At 38.4% G+C, this 17,039-nt stretch overlaps 3 protein-coding genes across 5 annotated transcripts in view; 1 reads left to right on the plus strand and 2 right to left on the minus strand.

The window, feature by feature from the left end:
• The window catches only part of LOC108136842 (heparan-sulfate 6-O-sulfotransferase 2), a 78,582-nt gene that overhangs the window by 9,052 nt on the left and 52,491 nt on the right, over positions 1–17,039 (minus strand). The window lies entirely within an intron of this gene.
• LOC108136844 lies at positions 2,799–3,433 on the minus strand. Of its 2 annotated transcripts, none has more exons than XM_041709115.1 (2): positions 3,325–3,413; positions 2,799–3,261 (listed from the first exon to the last, which is right to left on the minus strand). In XM_041709115.1, exons 1-2 carry the CDS (start codon positions 3,404–3,406, stop codon positions 3,047–3,049), a joined length of 297 nt encoding a protein of 98 aa, XP_041565049.1. In that variant the 5' UTR covers positions 3,407–3,413; the 3' UTR covers positions 2,799–3,046. The 2 variants fall into 2 exon arrangements, 1 of the variants encoding a protein (XP_041565049.1); XR_001773988.2 differs by having other exon boundaries at positions 3,145–3,261; positions 3,321–3,433.
• Positions 9,983–10,617, plus strand: LOC108136843. Its single transcript, XM_017258266.1, has 2 exons — positions 9,983–10,075; positions 10,140–10,617. The coding sequence occupies exons 1-2, from the start codon at positions 10,017–10,019 to the stop codon at positions 10,330–10,332; spliced, it is 252 nt and encodes an 83-aa protein (XP_017113755.1). The 5' UTR covers positions 9,983–10,016; the 3' UTR covers positions 10,333–10,617.

Genomic DNA, 17,039 nt, shown 5'->3' on the forward strand with positions numbered 1-17,039 from the left:
ACGTGCATGTGCAGGAGTGTTTATTTTTCACATTAATTAAATTCACATCAGGATTATATGCATATTTTTGGTTCGAAACAGGTGGGTCCTCCAACTGCTCACAACTTCGTTCAACTCAGAGTAAAGGCTGGTGAAATTTTTGCATTTCCTTTTTTTATTCGCTTGGCGGACTGTGCACTTTTATTTATGGCACGCACTCAAGGCTTTTTAATATCGAACAAGGGTTTATGTCCCATTCTTTGCACTCACAGCAATTAAATTAAATATGAGCTGTTTGAAGAAGTTTAATATTTACTTGCCATAATATTTATGCCCATAATATTTGTGCACACAACTGAGAACCTTAAAGGATAGTTAACATTTTGTGGCATAATTTCAGGCTGAAAACATAATTGGAAAGGATTTAATAATAAGGAATTCTTATTGGTGGGCTGCTAGTTCCTACTGGATTACACAGTAAATGTAACCAATGATATCAAATTTGCCTTAACCATTTTACTTCTTTGAAGTTATTTAACTTTTGTCACAGCTGCTATCAATTATATATCTGCATAAATATTCAAACATATTTAGACAGTCGCCAACTATTTGCGCCTGAAAACTTTATAATTAGAATAAGTTTGCACCAGCATCAACTTCTTGTTGCTATCATTATTTGTCAATTTTCCGAACAACCAGGCCTCAATAAAAGATAAAACAAGACCTCAACTGTCCACAAGTCAGGACTGCCACACATTGACAAGCGAACTGCTCTAAGTTCTTAGTTCTTAGCAATCAAACTAGACAAAAGTTTCTCGATTAAAATGAGCAACTTTTGTGAAATTCTCTTATCAGACAGTTTCCGCTGCTTAGCAGTTCTCGAAATGAGCAAGGCACGCAACGCTACAAGAAAGTGGGGAAAACTCAGCTCATTAAACAATTGGCAGGCGGGCGCAATCGTTGTTGGCCATAAGGAATTAAGAGCTCCGTCGGTTGCCATGGTCCGTCCCTGCTTATCCTCAAGTCCCTTCTCCACCGAACCGTGCATGGGTGGGAGCAGGAATGCGTGTAAGCTTGTTTCCATAAAAGTTCGCCATTTAAATGGCCAGAAAAGCGAGAGAGACGACAAAAAACAAAATACACAAATGCTCAGCCAAAGAGGTGTGCTGCCCTGGGGGCGAAAAGTTTTGAATTTATTGTGGCCACCACCACAGCTTGCTGTGTTTCGATTATAAAAGGAGAAGGGAAGGGAAAGTATATGAAAGGGCCAAAGCAGCAACTCCCTCAACCGGATCCGGGAAAATCGCCGGAGTCCTGTCCAACGGCTCTTTTCCGTAATCCCCTTTGCGGCTCTCGTTCGATTTATTTGTTTATAATATATTGTTGTCAAGTTGTTTAGTGGCTTAAGTCAGTTCCTTGCACTTGAAGTGAGCTTTTAAAAACACACACTTCTTGTTGTTTCTTGTTTGTAAAGCGCATTAAAATGTTTCAGTTTAAAAAGGAGACTGAAACAGTATGGCCAAGAGCGAAGAGGGCTTAATGACAAGCAATAAATTAAAACATAATAAATTTATATGATGCACGTAAATACGCATTAAAGACTATTTGGGGCGCAAAAATGAGACGAAAAACCTACCACTAATGGGAAATTAAATTTTATTTTCGGAGCTTCAGCGACGAAACTTAAATGACCCACGGGCGCCACTTAAAAAAAATAATAGTAACAGTTTTGTGTCTGCCATCCCCCCATCCTCCCAAAAACCCGTGGCTAGTCTAGCGAAATGATATAATAATAACCATTTTGTGCCAAATTTGTTAGAAATGTATGCGCATGTGGACGCTCATTCAGCGGAAGTATTAACATTTAATTCACCTTAGTGGAAATGCAAAATATTTTTCGCCCGTTCCATTGGGTAATCAAATTGTCAGCCAAATATGCTAAATAATTGATGCACAAATATTCACTGAACTTGGATTCAAAACAGAGCCCAATCCACATAATTATGTTCAAATAAAACGGAAATGCAGTTTTGTAGATATTGAAAAGGTTGTAAAGGGAATTGCATGTTAAGTCCCTAGATGGAAGATTACATTGTTTACTTTAAAATGCAATTGCATTAACGCATTTGATTTACCATAGAGGTAATGAGTGGATATTCTCGGCCATGCTATATAAATTTTCATTCAAATTTGAAGATGGGAGGCAACAATCTTCCAAACAGGTTGACCATTATTTTCTCTATTTATGAATGTTGGCAATCACTTTGCTGCTGATTATGTTCATAAAAGTCAACAAAGAAGCTATTTAACTTCAGTATGAACATAACGACAGCCAGCAATAAAAACAAGCTCAATAATAAAATGTTGAGCAATAATTTTCATTCATAAAGTGAAGTGCAAGCAAACAAATGTCACATATCAAGAGCCAGAGCCAAGGTAAAAGCAACGTAAAAGAGCGAGAGTAACTGCGGCTAAATTAATATTTATGTGGTACAAGGAGGAGAAATCTGGGAGCAGAGATTTAAGATTGTATGCTTTATGAACTGGCGGCAGCTCACAATAAGCATTCCCTCGAAATGGGGTCAGGACACCGACAGCGTCGTAAATCTCGAGCACCGCAAAAATCAACAATAAAACTTTCGCTGCTAAAAACATAGAATTCCCAAGACACAATTTCATGTCGTCGTCGTAAAAAGAAAGTGAGTTGAAAGCCAGTGGATGAAACAGCAATAGAAACGAAGCACAAAAATACAAGGTCGTAAAAATCCTGTCGCATGTAAATTGACAAAGACTGGATCGGAAGAGCAGAGGCCATAAACTTAGAGACTCTACAATTTGATTTATTTCTTATTTAGTGCAAACAGGTTTTTATTAATTTTAATCCAACGAAATTTAGAGTTAGGAACTTAACTCTCAACACGAAATACACAGGAACAGGCCAACGTTAAGACAAAAATGTAGTTTACATATGCATAAATCTCTCTGTTACCAAAGTTTATAAACTTAAATGCCTAAAAAGCTATCCCTATAATTAAAAGCTCCACTTAATTGTCCCATAGAGGACACTTTATATAAATGGAATGGGCAACTGATGAACTGGGCGGCGACACTCCAGGGCAGAAATACATCGATTGTTGAAATCGTGGCGCACATAGCCAAACTTACAGCCGCATCCTAAGTAACATTTTTTAAAGAACGCACAGAACGGCTCCTGGATGTAGGGATGCGAACATTTGGGCTCGGTGCAGGGCAAACAGGCCCGCTCCTCGTGTTCGCCGCAAGCTGAGGGAATGGAGAAAAAGTCCAAAACTTCTTGGCGGTTTCATTTTTTTTTCGCTCACCTACGCTCACTTCGCGGGAAAGTGAAGGACGCCCCCAGCAGCAGAAACAGCTGCATAAGCCCCAAAGTTATTTGGCGATACAACATGAACAAAGTGTGAGATACGTGTCTTTACGAAGCGAAATGAAGGCCAAGCGTTCAGAGTCATTAGGCAAAACGAATTGTTTGTCAAGGACAATTAGCTATGCCTCGAACAATACTTCCAGTTTGTTAAAAAAAAGGCTTGATAAAGTGATAATCTGTTATGAGGATTGGATAATATTTACAGGTATTAAACTAACACACCTTAAAATTATTTTTGTTATTATTAGTCAGATATTAAAAAAAGAATGTTTTTATAAGGAAGTTCAAATTGTTTGAGTGCACAAAACATTTATTTAAAATGATTTTTATTAAAATTAAAGCACTTCATTTATAATTGTAACATGTTTAAATTATGAGGAACCAATTAATTATAAGAAACAATAACAAAGAATAATTAATTTGTTATTTTTATAGACAAAACCAAAGTCCGACAACATATGGCAGCAATTATTTTTAGCTAAGTGCACTCAAAACCCACTTTCCGCTGCATTTAATGGTTTAGACTGTCATTGGTTAGCTATAAATGTTGAGGGCATCCGCTTTGACGATGGCCGGCCATTCCAATGGTCAACAGCCACTCGGGCACACACATATCCCCCCAGACACATATATAAAGTGTCCTGCCAAAGGGCTATTCAAACTGTCATTCGGGCCAACAAAGGTAAACAAAAAAAACCCAAAGCCCCCACTGCGGTGTAGATAAAGCTATACTGTTAGCCTATACCGCCGACCGGGGTTTGGAAAAACGGAAAAGGTACAAAATAGTACCCAAACCGGCTGGCGCGTAGGTGATAAATGGGGGTAGAGCTCTGCATTTGATTATCATTTAAACAAATATGCAGTTGAAATTGCGGTGTCGAGTAGAGTTTAAAATGAAAATTGTGTAGATTGCGGGCATAACAGTGCCTCGCATCGTAGGGTTTAGTTTATGATGTTTTGGCATGCCAAATCCTCTACCTAAGTGTTTCTGCGAGTATGTTTGGGTTTGGGTCAAGTCACGCATTTAGCGGGCAATGTAAATATTTTATGGGCCTCTTTTGTGCGCTGCTCATTTGCTCTAACCAATTGCTTTCCGAGGGCGCTTGTTTGGTTTGGACCTGTGGACAATGGCCCCGGCAACTCCAGCTCATTGGCATACATTTCAATTAAAGGTTTAGAATGGGGATCCTGGGTCGGCTTCTGAACTGTCAATGGCCTTGCCACTCCGTTGGCAGGCAATTCGCCTAAAAGCAGTCGGGTCTCACGGCTCGTCTATCTTTTGAAGAGCAACCATTGACAATTTGCATAAATAAACCATTTTATAAATTTTTTTTAACCCACCACTACACTGACCCCTTTTCTTCCCCCCCTTTTTTTTTTTGCTAGGGTTTTCCCTTGGCCAAACGATTGAGAGGCAGCTAATATTTTTGCCCTTTTTTTTGTGGGCCGCCATGGCGCTGCTCAGCAACAGCAAGTTGAGGGAACAATAATAGCAGTGGAAGCTGCGGCAACAGCAGGACACAGATTGCGTTGATGGGGCCACATGGAGCGAAAGAGCAGTTTTAGTTTGGCCTTTTCGCCGACTTGATGTGAGATGATGTGAAAGGGCTCTCGAAAGGGCCAAAAATGCTGCTATAACTCTGAAGAAGCCATGGCAAATGAAATGAAATATGAAGGGGTTTGGATTGGCCATCAAGTGAGCAGATCTCTTTCAGTGAGTCTCACTTTTGGGCAGAGCTTGGGGCCCAATAATCGCTGGGACTAAAAGATTTCTGGCTTGAAAAGGGAAATAAATTGATTTCCTTCGAACACCAAGTTCTCTCTTGTGATAGCTGTTATATCCGCACCTTCTTGATGTTTTCATTCCACAGTGGCCACTTTTTCTGGATTCTGCCGGCCATGATTGAGAAGTTGTTGGCTTTCAAATGTTTGCCATTTCATTTATCAAAGTGTCGTTTTGGCGGTGTCTTCGAACTTGGCATCTGTGAGACCTGTCACGTATAACTATTTCTGATTTCAGACATTGAATCATTGACAGTTGCTTATGTTTTCAATGGGTTTTCTATTACATTTGCGGACGAGGAACCACAAGAAAGAGACCGACATGAATTATGGTTGTGCTCTTATTATTTCCTGCATTCGCCTTGCCTTTTTTCAGTCAGTTTTGTTTTGCCTAAGAGCCTGAAATGTTGAAAGCTAATCTATTTTAAGTGGCTGTAAAGCATTCAAGGATGTAGGGATGTTCTTTCGGGTGTGGGTGTGTGTGAAAGCGCCTTTAATGAAATGTAGCATAATATTTTCATTTCGTCCAGAGCATGTGTGTTTAGGTATGTATGATAAGCGTGTAAATCCCCAAAAATAGCCAAAGACAAGCACAAATCCCACAAGCATATATATATATATATATATATATATATATATGGGGTTGGGTTGGAGTGGGAGGAGTTGGTGGCGGCCAGTGACCATAAATCCGAGTAAAATGTATTTTGACATTTTGCACGCAAAGCGTGTGTTAGAAACTAACTAAGCGTGTTGGGGATTCACACAGTCATACATGCCATACACGCCCCAAAACGAAAGGTCATTCCAATGATGATGAGAAAGGAAATCAGGCGGACATCCCAGCCTGGCTGGCTGGGATTTGCCATGAAGTGTTAACATGCGATAACAGCAGCAGCGAATAAAACACAATGAAGCGCAACTGATGAGGATGCGGTGAACGGGCATTCGAATGGGGGACCTTGATGATGCCTAATGCGAAAGGAAAGACCCAAATCTCACCCGAAACTGAACCCAATCCCAATCCCAATCCCAATCGCAAACCGAAACTGAAACACAGACCGCAAACGAATTTAGTCTTGGACTTAGGCTTCGGTGTTTTGGAGACTGTTTCGAACGAAGTAAATGAAGTGAATTGGCTTGAAACGAATGATAAGGACGAAATCAATGTCCTTATTTTTGTTTTCATACTTTTTCATCTTGGCATTGCGTTATGAATTTCGAAATCCAAACTAGCGATGTGCACTGTAGAATCATTGAGTGTGCTCAAAATTAGAAGAACGAACGTAGCATTTGGTATACAAGTAGTTCTGGGATTGGTAGTTTAGTTTCCTTTGTCTTCTATTTTTGTTAGGCCGCGATAAAAAAAACTACCCTCCAACAACGCAACGCAATATTACACAGTACACCATTGCTGATATCCTAGGAGAAATGCAAGCTTTGTAACTTAAAATAAAGGACTTTATCTCCCGGTAACATGCTTCGTTTTTGGTCTACAAAAAACAGCCATTTTAATTACCTTTTTTCCTGCAGCATAAAACAGTGACTTTATTTCCCAAAAAAAATAAACAAATAAAATAGCGAAACAAAAAACATCTGAAGATCTAACCAGTAGACATTTTTTCACGCTCATAAACTTTGGGGAAAATTGTTTGGGTATCCTTGGCGTGGGTGAGCAGTGTGACATAACGGAGGTGCCTGGGAAATGGGAAAAACGAGGGAGAGCCAGGAGGAGCCGGCAGTTTCCGTGGGCTCCTTGGTCGCACTGTCACGGTCATAAAAATGTGCAAAGTATTTTGTATGGGGCCACCTTCACCTACACACTGGCAAAGCTAATAATAAGCGAAGGGCATGGAAATGGTTTTAATGCATAGGACTGAAAAAAATGGTCAGGGAAACAATTTTCTTGTTAAGTGGACTTTTGGACTTTACATTTTACTTGCTCGCGCTGCTGTTCGTTGCGGGGCAACTGTTTTACATTTGCTTTTATTGTATCAAGTTGGCGCGTAAATTTAAATGAAAGACCATTTTTTACAGAATAAACTGGCTGGGGTTGCAGGCTAAGCATTTCCGCGGACTTTGGCCATTTTTCATGTATTTCCGCCGATGCCAGGTCAGGATTTACATAAGGCTTTAAGCGGAAGTCGCTGAATCATAGGTAATTCCCGGGCAACAAAGGTCTGAGGCTGACGGATAAGGTAAGCATTCTGTCTGTGGTCTGTCGGAGGAATTTAAATATTAAATTTGAGGGGAATAAGTGAAAAGAATTAATTTAAGGCAAATAGGATAAACTGAGCGAAATAAAAAATATCCGCACGTAGCAAAGCTTTGACATTCATGCGACCGCAAACTGTAATCGAATTCTGTTTCTCTTTTTTAATTGACTAATAATATTATTTCATTTTTTGCGCAACTTTGCTGTCGCGGACATGCAGTGAGAAAAGTGCTTTCCCAATGAAATTACTTACACGCCGGTTATACACAATTTAATGCGGATATTTTAACTTTGAACATTTACTGTGCGCTCTGGCACTGTCATCTTTTTGCCACAATTCAATTTCTGTATGACATTTTTTTTGGCAGGACATGAAAAATGGTCAAATGTTTTCCTATAATGCGATTTCCTTAACGTTTTCTTTTATGTGTTTGTGTTTATATGTGAGTCCCATGAAAAATGCTGATTGAAATGCCAAAAAAAAAAATAAGGAAGAAAAACATTGGGTTTGTCCTTTTTCCATTTTTCCATCAGCATTTTTCGTCTTTGCCTTTTGTTTGTGTGCTTGAATTTTATTCCGGTTTTTGGACCGCTTTGTTTCGTGTTTGCAGCTGATTTGATTTGGCTTTTGGCCATTGTCCTGGCCAGCTCAGTTTTGTTGGTAAATGTTCGCACTTTAATCAAAAAGGAAAATAATGCCCAGGCTAATCTGCTAAGCGTTTTTTGCCCCTTGGGGTTTTGTTTTCTGTTGCTGTTATTATAGTCGTGAAGTCAGGAGAAGCACTTACCCATATGCCAGAATAGTGTGTACCGAGAACCAAAGCCAAGCAGTCTGCAGCCCGGTTAGTCATAACTGGACAGCAAAGTGCAACTTAATTGGGATTTTGTTTGTAATTGAAACTGAAATCTAAACTACACAATGTCTGGCCATCAACCGGTCACAGTGTCCCTTTATAATTTAATTAAATTCGAAGCACTCTATATGCAACTATTTCGGCAGTTCCGGGTCCAACACATTCCATACCGTCTGGCAACTCAAAACTCCACGTCGGAGCCGTGTCAGTTGTCGGCCCGAGTACACGCCGGGCACGTTTCTCGATTTTACATATGTGCCCTCGCTGCGATATGCTTTTAGTTCTGCACTCAGAGAACACTGACTTTAGTGAGTTGAAAATAGTGCAGTAAGAAGGACACTATATCAGCATGAAAACTGCATTTCAATTTATAGTCAGTTAAATTTTATAATTAAAAGCTCGGCTAATTCAAGGTTTTTAGTTTTAAAACGTACATAGCTTTGGGTTAGTTTTAGCTTTATTTAAATATATGCAATAAAGGTAGCAAACGTAAAAAATAAGAGGTTTATTAACTATAAATAAGATAAGTGACATAGTCAAGAGACATTTTTCTTTTTATATCATCAACCCCTAAAGAGACTTGGCAAGTATCATTATTATCGGCGTTTATTTATCCACTTAAAATGCAAACCTACCTTTGATAATTAAAATTAATTCACTAAAATAAGAGCTTGATTTTAAATAATTTAATTTCTGAATTCCACACTATTTTTGTTTTTGTTATTCTGCGTGCATAGTTGCCTGTTGCCTGTTGTGGGGCGGCTTCAAAATGGGAAACAATATGCCACAACAATGAAGCGAGTCGTGCAGCAACCCGTGCAACGAGGCGTATGAGTGTTGACTGCCGCACGAGATGCATAACGTGGGGGCGGAGTGGAGATATTCGCTTGGCTTATTGTGCTATCGCATGCAAGGCCGCACCAAATCATGATGAATGACAACCCATTGTCCTAGAAAATAAACCAACTGCCAGAAGTTGGCATTAAAACAAAAAAATAAGAGCAACAAAGTGTAGGCACCTTGAAAAGAAAACGAAAATTTGTTGGAAATAAACTATTTAACTTGACTTTCTATATGAGCGGAGATACCTTTGTGGGCGTTATTGCCGGACAAGGCAAATATTCACACACATATTTGTTTGCACAAAAATTTGCAAAAACGTGCCTGCCATTGTCTACGATTGCATTTGATGGTATTGTTTGGTTTCTTGTTGGTTTTGTCTCAATTGTTTGCTCATTCATATACCGCACACAGATATACGTACTATAGACGATGTCTTTTCCTGGCCATTATTTGACTTGCTCCCATTTTTCGTTTTGTTTATTTATTTAACCATTTCTGGGCAAGAAAAAGTAAAGGATTAACCCTTTTGTTGGTGCCCTACGTTCATAATGTGTTTATTCGTAGTGTTTATAAAATAAATTTGACCTTCTTGGCCACTAAAATGGGTAGACACAGGCTGAATGCAGGTGACAAGATACGTGACTGTATAATACCCTGAAAGAAAAATAGAAAAATTTCATTTCACTTTTTTTTGTGTCTTTATCCTTCACTTTAAGCCAAAACATGCTGGCAAACCAGGGGTGAGGTCTAATTTATTTCAATTCCGTTTTGGCTTGGCATTGCATGCAACTTTTCGCTTTTTTCGTTGCCGCCACTCCGACATCACACTGCCTTATCGCACTCAACAGTAAAGCGAAGCGATAACCTCGAGTGGCTCGTAAATAATAGCTGGTGAAAACACAAATAACTCACATTCGCCACCAGTCAGTCCGACACCTACAACATGAAAGCGGCTGCAATAATAATTGCAATTATCCTGCTGCTGCCAGCCAGCCAGCAAAAGTAATTCGTTGCCATCAATATACGATATACATTACATTAATACATTTATTCACATCTCCTTCAGTTCAGAGGTTTTGGATCTCAAGGTGCTGTCGTACAATCCCACCTATGAAATCTGGTTTTTCGTGCCAACTGGCAGGCCCAAATATGTGACCGACAACATCAAGGATGCTTACTGGGCAGCTCGAACAGAAGGAGGCGTCTGCTTTACAGATGTTTGGTTCTATTGCAAAACTGGTTTAAAAATAGAGGAGTAATTGCTGGAGACCCCCAATCAGTGTGATTTTTCACACTAAACGGTTAATCAAAAATATCTGCGACAAGATTACAGGAAACACAGTAACGAAAACATTCATTTAGCAAGTCGTAATAATATTTGTCACATGTGCTATCTTATTTACCTAGAAACGTAACGTCATAACAATTTTATTGCTTTTTGATTAGAAAAATGTTCAGAATTTAGTGTTAGTTAATCAAACTACTAAAAAACAATTAAAAAATCATACAATTACAATAACATAAATAACAGGATATGAACTCAAGGCTCAGCATTTTTTTTGTTATTATAGGGAAATTAAATTGGGAAATTTGATCAGTTTATTATGTTTTGATAATTTGTAAGATACAGTCCAACTTCAATAACTCGAACTATCAATGTAGAAAAAAGTTTATTTTACAAATGATACTGAAATGCGGTAAGCTCTATCAACAAGTCGTATTAATTAATAAATGAGTAAAAACAAGTAATGTATTCATAAAGCTAGCTAAACGCAATCACGCTCTGTTTAGTTTACTCTTTTAAATTCTATATAGAACGTTAAATGACATTTCACAATTTAGCGTCAGTTAATTTATGTTTATAATTAGGATATTCTTGATTTTTTTCATTCTTTGTTAAGTACCGCCCATTTTTCCCTTTTTATCACTTTACATTTACTCTATGCACTTTTCAGAGATGTTAAAGAACCACTAAGAGGAAAATTGAAGTTGCAGTTGGAATTATTATTATTATTATGTTTACTTTGGCCAATGCTTGGACAAGACCAGACAAAGTCGGCAAAAAGCAGACACTTTATTGCATCGCCGAAAGGCAGAGACTGAAATGTGTGTAGTCGTTCTGGAAAAGATATATATATTTGCGTGTTTCTCAGGGCTTCTCGGCGTGCATTTATTTTTTTTAGCATTTCTTTTTTGTTGCATCACGCGGAGGAAATGAAATATGAAATTATTTATGAATCAAGGCTATTGCCAGAGAGATAAGAGCGGGATAGCCAAAGGAAGCCGCATCAAAGCAATAGCACTGCGAAGTCAAATTTATGGTAAATATCCAGGCTATCTGAAATGCAAAACTACCACTATGTATACCAAGGAAGTCAGAAGTGGGAGCGAGTTTGATTGCTCATCCTCCCCCTCGACAGTATTGTTTGCTTTTGCACAGACTGACGGAAACTTTTGCCACTGAAGGCGGCAACAGTAGAATGAAGTGCGTGGAAAATGAGTCATTTGTTGTAGTTGCCGTCGTTGTTCCTTTCGCACAAAGAACAAGTCAAAAGTGTTGACAAGTTTCCGACAATCCCCGAAATACAGTTGCGAGTTGAACAAAAGAAAACTTAAAAGACGTCCGTAGTCTTAGAAATTTTGAGCATGCTGTTGCATGTTATGTTTAAATGCATCACTTGTCTGTTGGAGAAGATTTAAGGGATTTATACAGGTCCTAAAAGTATGCAACGTTCTTTGGCATCACGCATACGCCATGTAAGCAAACATTATTTAAATTTGTTTTTTGCAGTTTAATAGAAGTGTAAATTAGGTAATATTAAACTATAATCAGATACACAAAAGAACTGTTATTAATATCATTGTAATACATAAAAAGTTCCACAAAAATAAGCAAATAGGAGGCATATTTGCCGAAATAATTGACTTCTATATAGGCATCACCATCGTGATGACATTTTTTCCCTATTTTTTTTATCAAACCTGTCGCAAAGTTTTGTGGCCAACCAGAAACGAGCCAAAAAAAAAAATGTTAACTTATTCCGAACTAATCAAATTGTCATTCTGGCTTAAAAACTTCGCCCAACAGGGAAAACTAACTGCTAACTAAATGTCTGCAAATCAAAACATATTTTATCGACAAAAAATCGAAATTCTCTTTGGGGGCAAAACAAAGTGGCAAATAATCTCGGTATTTTTTTCTTTTTGTTTGCACACATCGGAGGCAAATTGATATCGTTGACGAATGGATAGATTATTGTGCTGGTCTTTTGGTGAACGAAATGACATTCCGCATATTAAAACAGTTCGATTAAATGCATTTTGCCAGAAATCAATAGCTCTGTGCGAATAAAGTGATTTTATGTTGTATTTTTGCAGTTCAATTCTGAACACATATCATACGACATCACCTGTCTAAGCTCCGTCCAGACATTTTCGTTGATTTTAATTGATATCGGCATCGCTTTAAATGCATGAGAAAGAAAAGATTGTGGAAGCGGTATTTTATGTCCGTTTCATGTTTAGACAACTTTCCTCATAAATATTTATGAGTATTATGATGCAAAAATGCTGCAACATAATCAAAATGGTGAACGAAGCAAAAGCAAAACGCAGGGAGTACAAAAGAAGCACCAAGAACCAAAGCTCAGTGCAATCAAATCAGCCATGATGGGGTGGGCAAAACCGCCGGAGGTCCAACGGTGGCACAAACAACCATCCTTGTCATCCGCACCCGCTGCATGAGTGTGAAAATTATACACCGCCGACAATAAAAGACAGCCAGCATCCACTCCAGCATCCGCATCTCTGGGTGCAATGTCATAAGAGCTTTCATGTCTCGCATTTCCTTCTTGGCCCAATCGAACAGGAGTGAAAAGTGAGCACAGGTAAGAAGGAGCGGTTGCGGATGCTGACGGTGTCCTAGCTCACAGCTGGTCATCTTCAATGTGAAAAATATGCAAAATATACAAAAACGGCGATGAGCTGGGGATTGCTTGCGCATTGATGCGATGAAATTGGATTTTTGGAATAATAATTTCTGTGAAAGCAGTGCGCGAAATTGGAACTATTCAAATTTAAATTCTATTAAACCAGGGATTCTTTAATAAGCCAATTCGAAAATGTTGATACAATTTTAACGTAAGTAAAACAAGTAATTTGAATTTTTGAACTTCATCGGTTAGCTAACAACTACTATATATATACATGCTGTAGAATAGAAAAAATAAATATAATAATTGACTATTGAATTTAATATTTTATATTTAAATCATACTATTAAATACAATGCATATTAAATTGCATGATTTAATGTTAAAGTAATTTAATTAATGTGAAAATATTAGATTTAAAATAGATCCTATTTGATTTAAAAGCATTTTGCTTATGTTAAACGTGGTTTAAGTTTGAATTTAATTTTAGATATTAAAATCAATTCCGAAAATAGTAAACTGGAAAATGCAAAGAAATTTTAATGTAGTTATTTTATGATCAGAATATTCTCTACCTAATGGTAATTTTAATGAGAACTTTTGGAACACTCAGCAGAATGGTTTATTTTAATTAAATTGTGGTAATAAAGTGACCAAAACACAAAACTCCGCATTCCGAAATTAAAATTTTATCTCAGGTGCACATAAATCTGGCAACAATGCATTTCGTCTCGGCACCTTTTTTTCAATTGCCAACCATAAAGTTCGTCCCATAAATAGCCGCAAAATGTTGGACAATCCGTATGTGTGTGCGCGAGCAGAGAAAGATGGTCCTCACGGATATTTATTCCATTACCGGGGAAGTGACCTTTGTTTTCTGTTGCCGCTGTCGCTGTCGCTGTCCACAATGAGCTATTGCCCTGCGCCCGGGTCTTGGACTGGTTTTTGCATCGGTTGTGGGTCTTCCATTGCCGTCCGGTTACCATTCGTTTTGGGGACGGAAATTTACGATTTACACGTATGCCAAATGCAATGGCAACTGCAAATGGGAATTGGAATCGCCAAGGATCGGGACGTTGTCGCTCTGCTGCTCTGCTGCTGGCGATAATGGTTCCCAGGATGCGACTGTTTTCCTTGTTGTTTCGGGTCTGGTTAAAAGATGCAATCATTGGCAAATAGCGTGGAATGCAGTGAGGACCATTGTCAAAGCCTCAAGTATATGCAGCACATATGCAGACGTGCTGAGAGCACGAACAATTATTGCCAGGGCTGACAACAATAAGGAAGATGATGGCATTGAAATTCAATTTCATTGTTGTGCCCAAAGTGGCACCCCTTCCCCTAAAAAGTCTTCAGTCCGCTTCTCACTGCTGTTTACACAATCAGCAATGTTTGCATGGCCAATGCATTTCCCTCGTTCGCCTCTGAAAGGATGAAAGCGCGGTGGTTGGGGTAACTCTCTTGCCTTGGCTGCAGATTTTTGATTTATCGAAACTACTGCTGCTGCTGTTTCATGCAAATTTCTACTCTGCTTTCCTTATTTTTTCCCCCTTCGAGACAAGCAAAACAGCTACAAATTTGCTGCAGCGATGGTGAAGGACGTAAACAAGCAATTAGAAGGGGGAAAGGGCTGGTGTTCGATTTAAAACCAAACTGGGGTAATTCTGGCAGGAAATTAATGAAGCTTGAGCTTGCTTGGGAATGGAAATTTGGTAGAGTTTCCATTTTAAGTTTCTGATTTCAGGTTTTGAAAATTAGACTTCATTAATTCATAACTGAGTGCAAAGTTTAAGTACACCAAAATCTAGCAACATAGCAAATAACTCAAATAGAAAATTTGAAAGTATATATGTTCAATTTTGGATTAAAGTGAGGTAATACTGGCCAAAATAATTGAGGCGTTGCTTGAAAATTTAAATTTTTTATTGAAATTTTTTGTTTTCAGATTAAAAAAATCCCCAAAGCTGAGATAATGTACATTGAAAGGATTTTTGATTTGTGTAGTTTCAATGATTTTCTCAGAAAACCGTAAATTTGAAAGTACATTTGGAACTAACACACACACAAGCAATAGTTGGCCAACAATAACAATAGTTAGTGCCACCCATGTGCACAGAATTTGCTTTGATTTCCTGTGGCTCTGACTTACGTTCCCCATTTGCCAATAACCTGCTCGCCATTAACAAATCGAAAGGTCTATTTAGCATTTAGCTTTAAAATGGCCAGCAATATGAGGGATAGTGGAGAAAAGCAAAGAACTGGAAAGTGCAAAACCAGACAGAGAAGTCGGAGAGAAGAGCAAACACAACACACTCGGGGGAAAATATGCAAATTTTTCTTATTTTTGTCTACTTGGCTGGGGATATGTTTAGCTCTGGCCTTCTGGCAGCTATGTATGCATGTTGTGGGTACTTTTCCTTTTTCCCTCGAAGCTGTTTCTTGGTTTTTGGCTGATGCCATCAGGTGGACCCTTGGCTGGTGGCTCGTTTGCTGATGCGTATCATGATTGCGGCACTTGTAAACAAGAACCACGGGGGATCACACAGTGACAGCTGATGGACCGCAGAATCAATATGCATTTGAATATGCTGCTGGCTCAGCTAGCAAGGGGGAGTTGCAGGAAGGTCCTGGCAGTTGCCGTGGACACCTCCGACAGACAAACACACGACACACAACTTTTCACGCACGTGACCCCACGTCTCAGTTCTCGACATTTATTTCGCCCTTGTGCAACGGCAGGGAATTTCACATTTGGGAGTCATTTTGAATAAGAAAGTAAACGATATATATTCGTGGAAATAAAGGGTGTGGCAGGTAGCTCAGTTAATGAAGCGCTACAGACATCTCGCTTAAGAAATCATTTTTTTTTAAATTTATATATATACTTTATTTTTCTTGGAAATATATTTACCATAAAAAAGAGAAATTAATTTTTTCAATAATGACAAAAAAGTAAAAAGGTAAAAGTATTTTTTCGACAAGTTACAATAACAAACTTTTTGAATAATATTTTTATATATTAAATTTTACTAGAGTTTAATCTACTTATTTAATTCTTAAGTTAAGGTTATAATACCCTTAAAGGGAGGTCTCAAAAATAAATTATTCCAAGAAAAAAAAAACGTGATTGTAAGCATATCCAAAAGTCACTGTTTGTTTTCTTTTTTTTGTGGGATTTCACACATGTGGTTGAGTGAGCAGGACGACGGCCAACAGCATTTGCATAAGAAGTGACTGATGGCAGTCCGATGGGAGACAGGTGGGTGAATATATATCAAAGGCCAAACTTAATTATACAAGGTACTGGCGAAAAACAAAGAAAGCGGGAAGCGCAGGAAAAAAGAAATCCCAATACTGCTCGTGCAGCATCAGCAAATCCCAAATCCAATAAATAAAAGCAGACGAGGGAAATGCTTTGCCAGGACTGCATGTGTGAAGAAGCCAATGAAAAGTCATAATAATAAGCCCGGGGAATTCCAAACAAGAGCAACAAATTAATGGATACCCAAAGGCACAACGTCTGTGGCACAAATTAAAATGCTTCTGGCATCCCGGAGAGTTAGGACCACGGTGTCGGTAAATGTAATTAAAATACGGAGCTTTTTTGTGAAAGGAATGTGAGTGGTTGGTAAAAGATATTGTCGACACCTTCACGTCAAGCCAGGTGATTAATTAAAGTCAACAAATGCTGGCAGTGATTAAGAGCAAACAAGAGGAATTATTTAAATTTGTCTTTTGAAGTACGCACAATTCGTTAGTGTTGGCTTTGGTTTCGATTACAGAGAGTCACCAGCATGTAATTAAGACCAAGTTCATTAAAATAGAATTTATAGATTAATTGATTATGTAAATACTATTATCCAAATGAAATTGGCAAAAGCACATATTTCTATATAAGTTGGGCAACCAATCCTCTTAAGGGATTTCAACAATTAATTGTGTCCAAGGAAATGCACTTTCAAGCAGAGATGACACGCAACTTTAAATGCTTAAGCGGGGGGTGAAATATATATTAAAGCGAGTTAGCCCTATCT

Source organism: Drosophila elegans, unplaced genomic scaffold (assembly GCF_018152505.1).
Source record: "Drosophila elegans isolate 14027-0461.03 unplaced genomic scaffold, ASM1815250v1 contig_476, whole genome shotgun sequence".
Taxonomy (NCBI): Eukaryota; Metazoa; Arthropoda; class Insecta; order Diptera; family Drosophilidae; genus Drosophila; species Drosophila elegans.

What these genes read in the sequence shown, in the direction of transcription:
- LOC108136844 (XM_041709115.1), bottom strand. Translation starts at nt 3,406, where the DNA reads ATGTTGTATCGCCAAATAACTTTGGGGCTTATGCAGCTGTTTCTGCTG. An exon ending in CACTTTCCCGCGAAGTGAGC is followed by an intron (nt 3,262 to 3,324) that starts GTAGGTGAGCGA and finishes CCATTCCCTCAG; the next exon opens with CTTGCGGCGAACACGAGGAG.
- LOC108136843 (XM_017258266.1), top strand. Translation starts at nt 10,017, where the DNA reads ATGAAAGCGGCTGCAATAATAATTGCAATTATCCTGCTGCTGCCAGCC. An exon ending in CTGCCAGCCAGCCAGCAAAA is followed by an intron (nt 10,076 to 10,139) that starts GTAATTCGTTGC and finishes CATCTCCTTCAG; the next exon opens with TTCAGAGGTTTTGGATCTCA.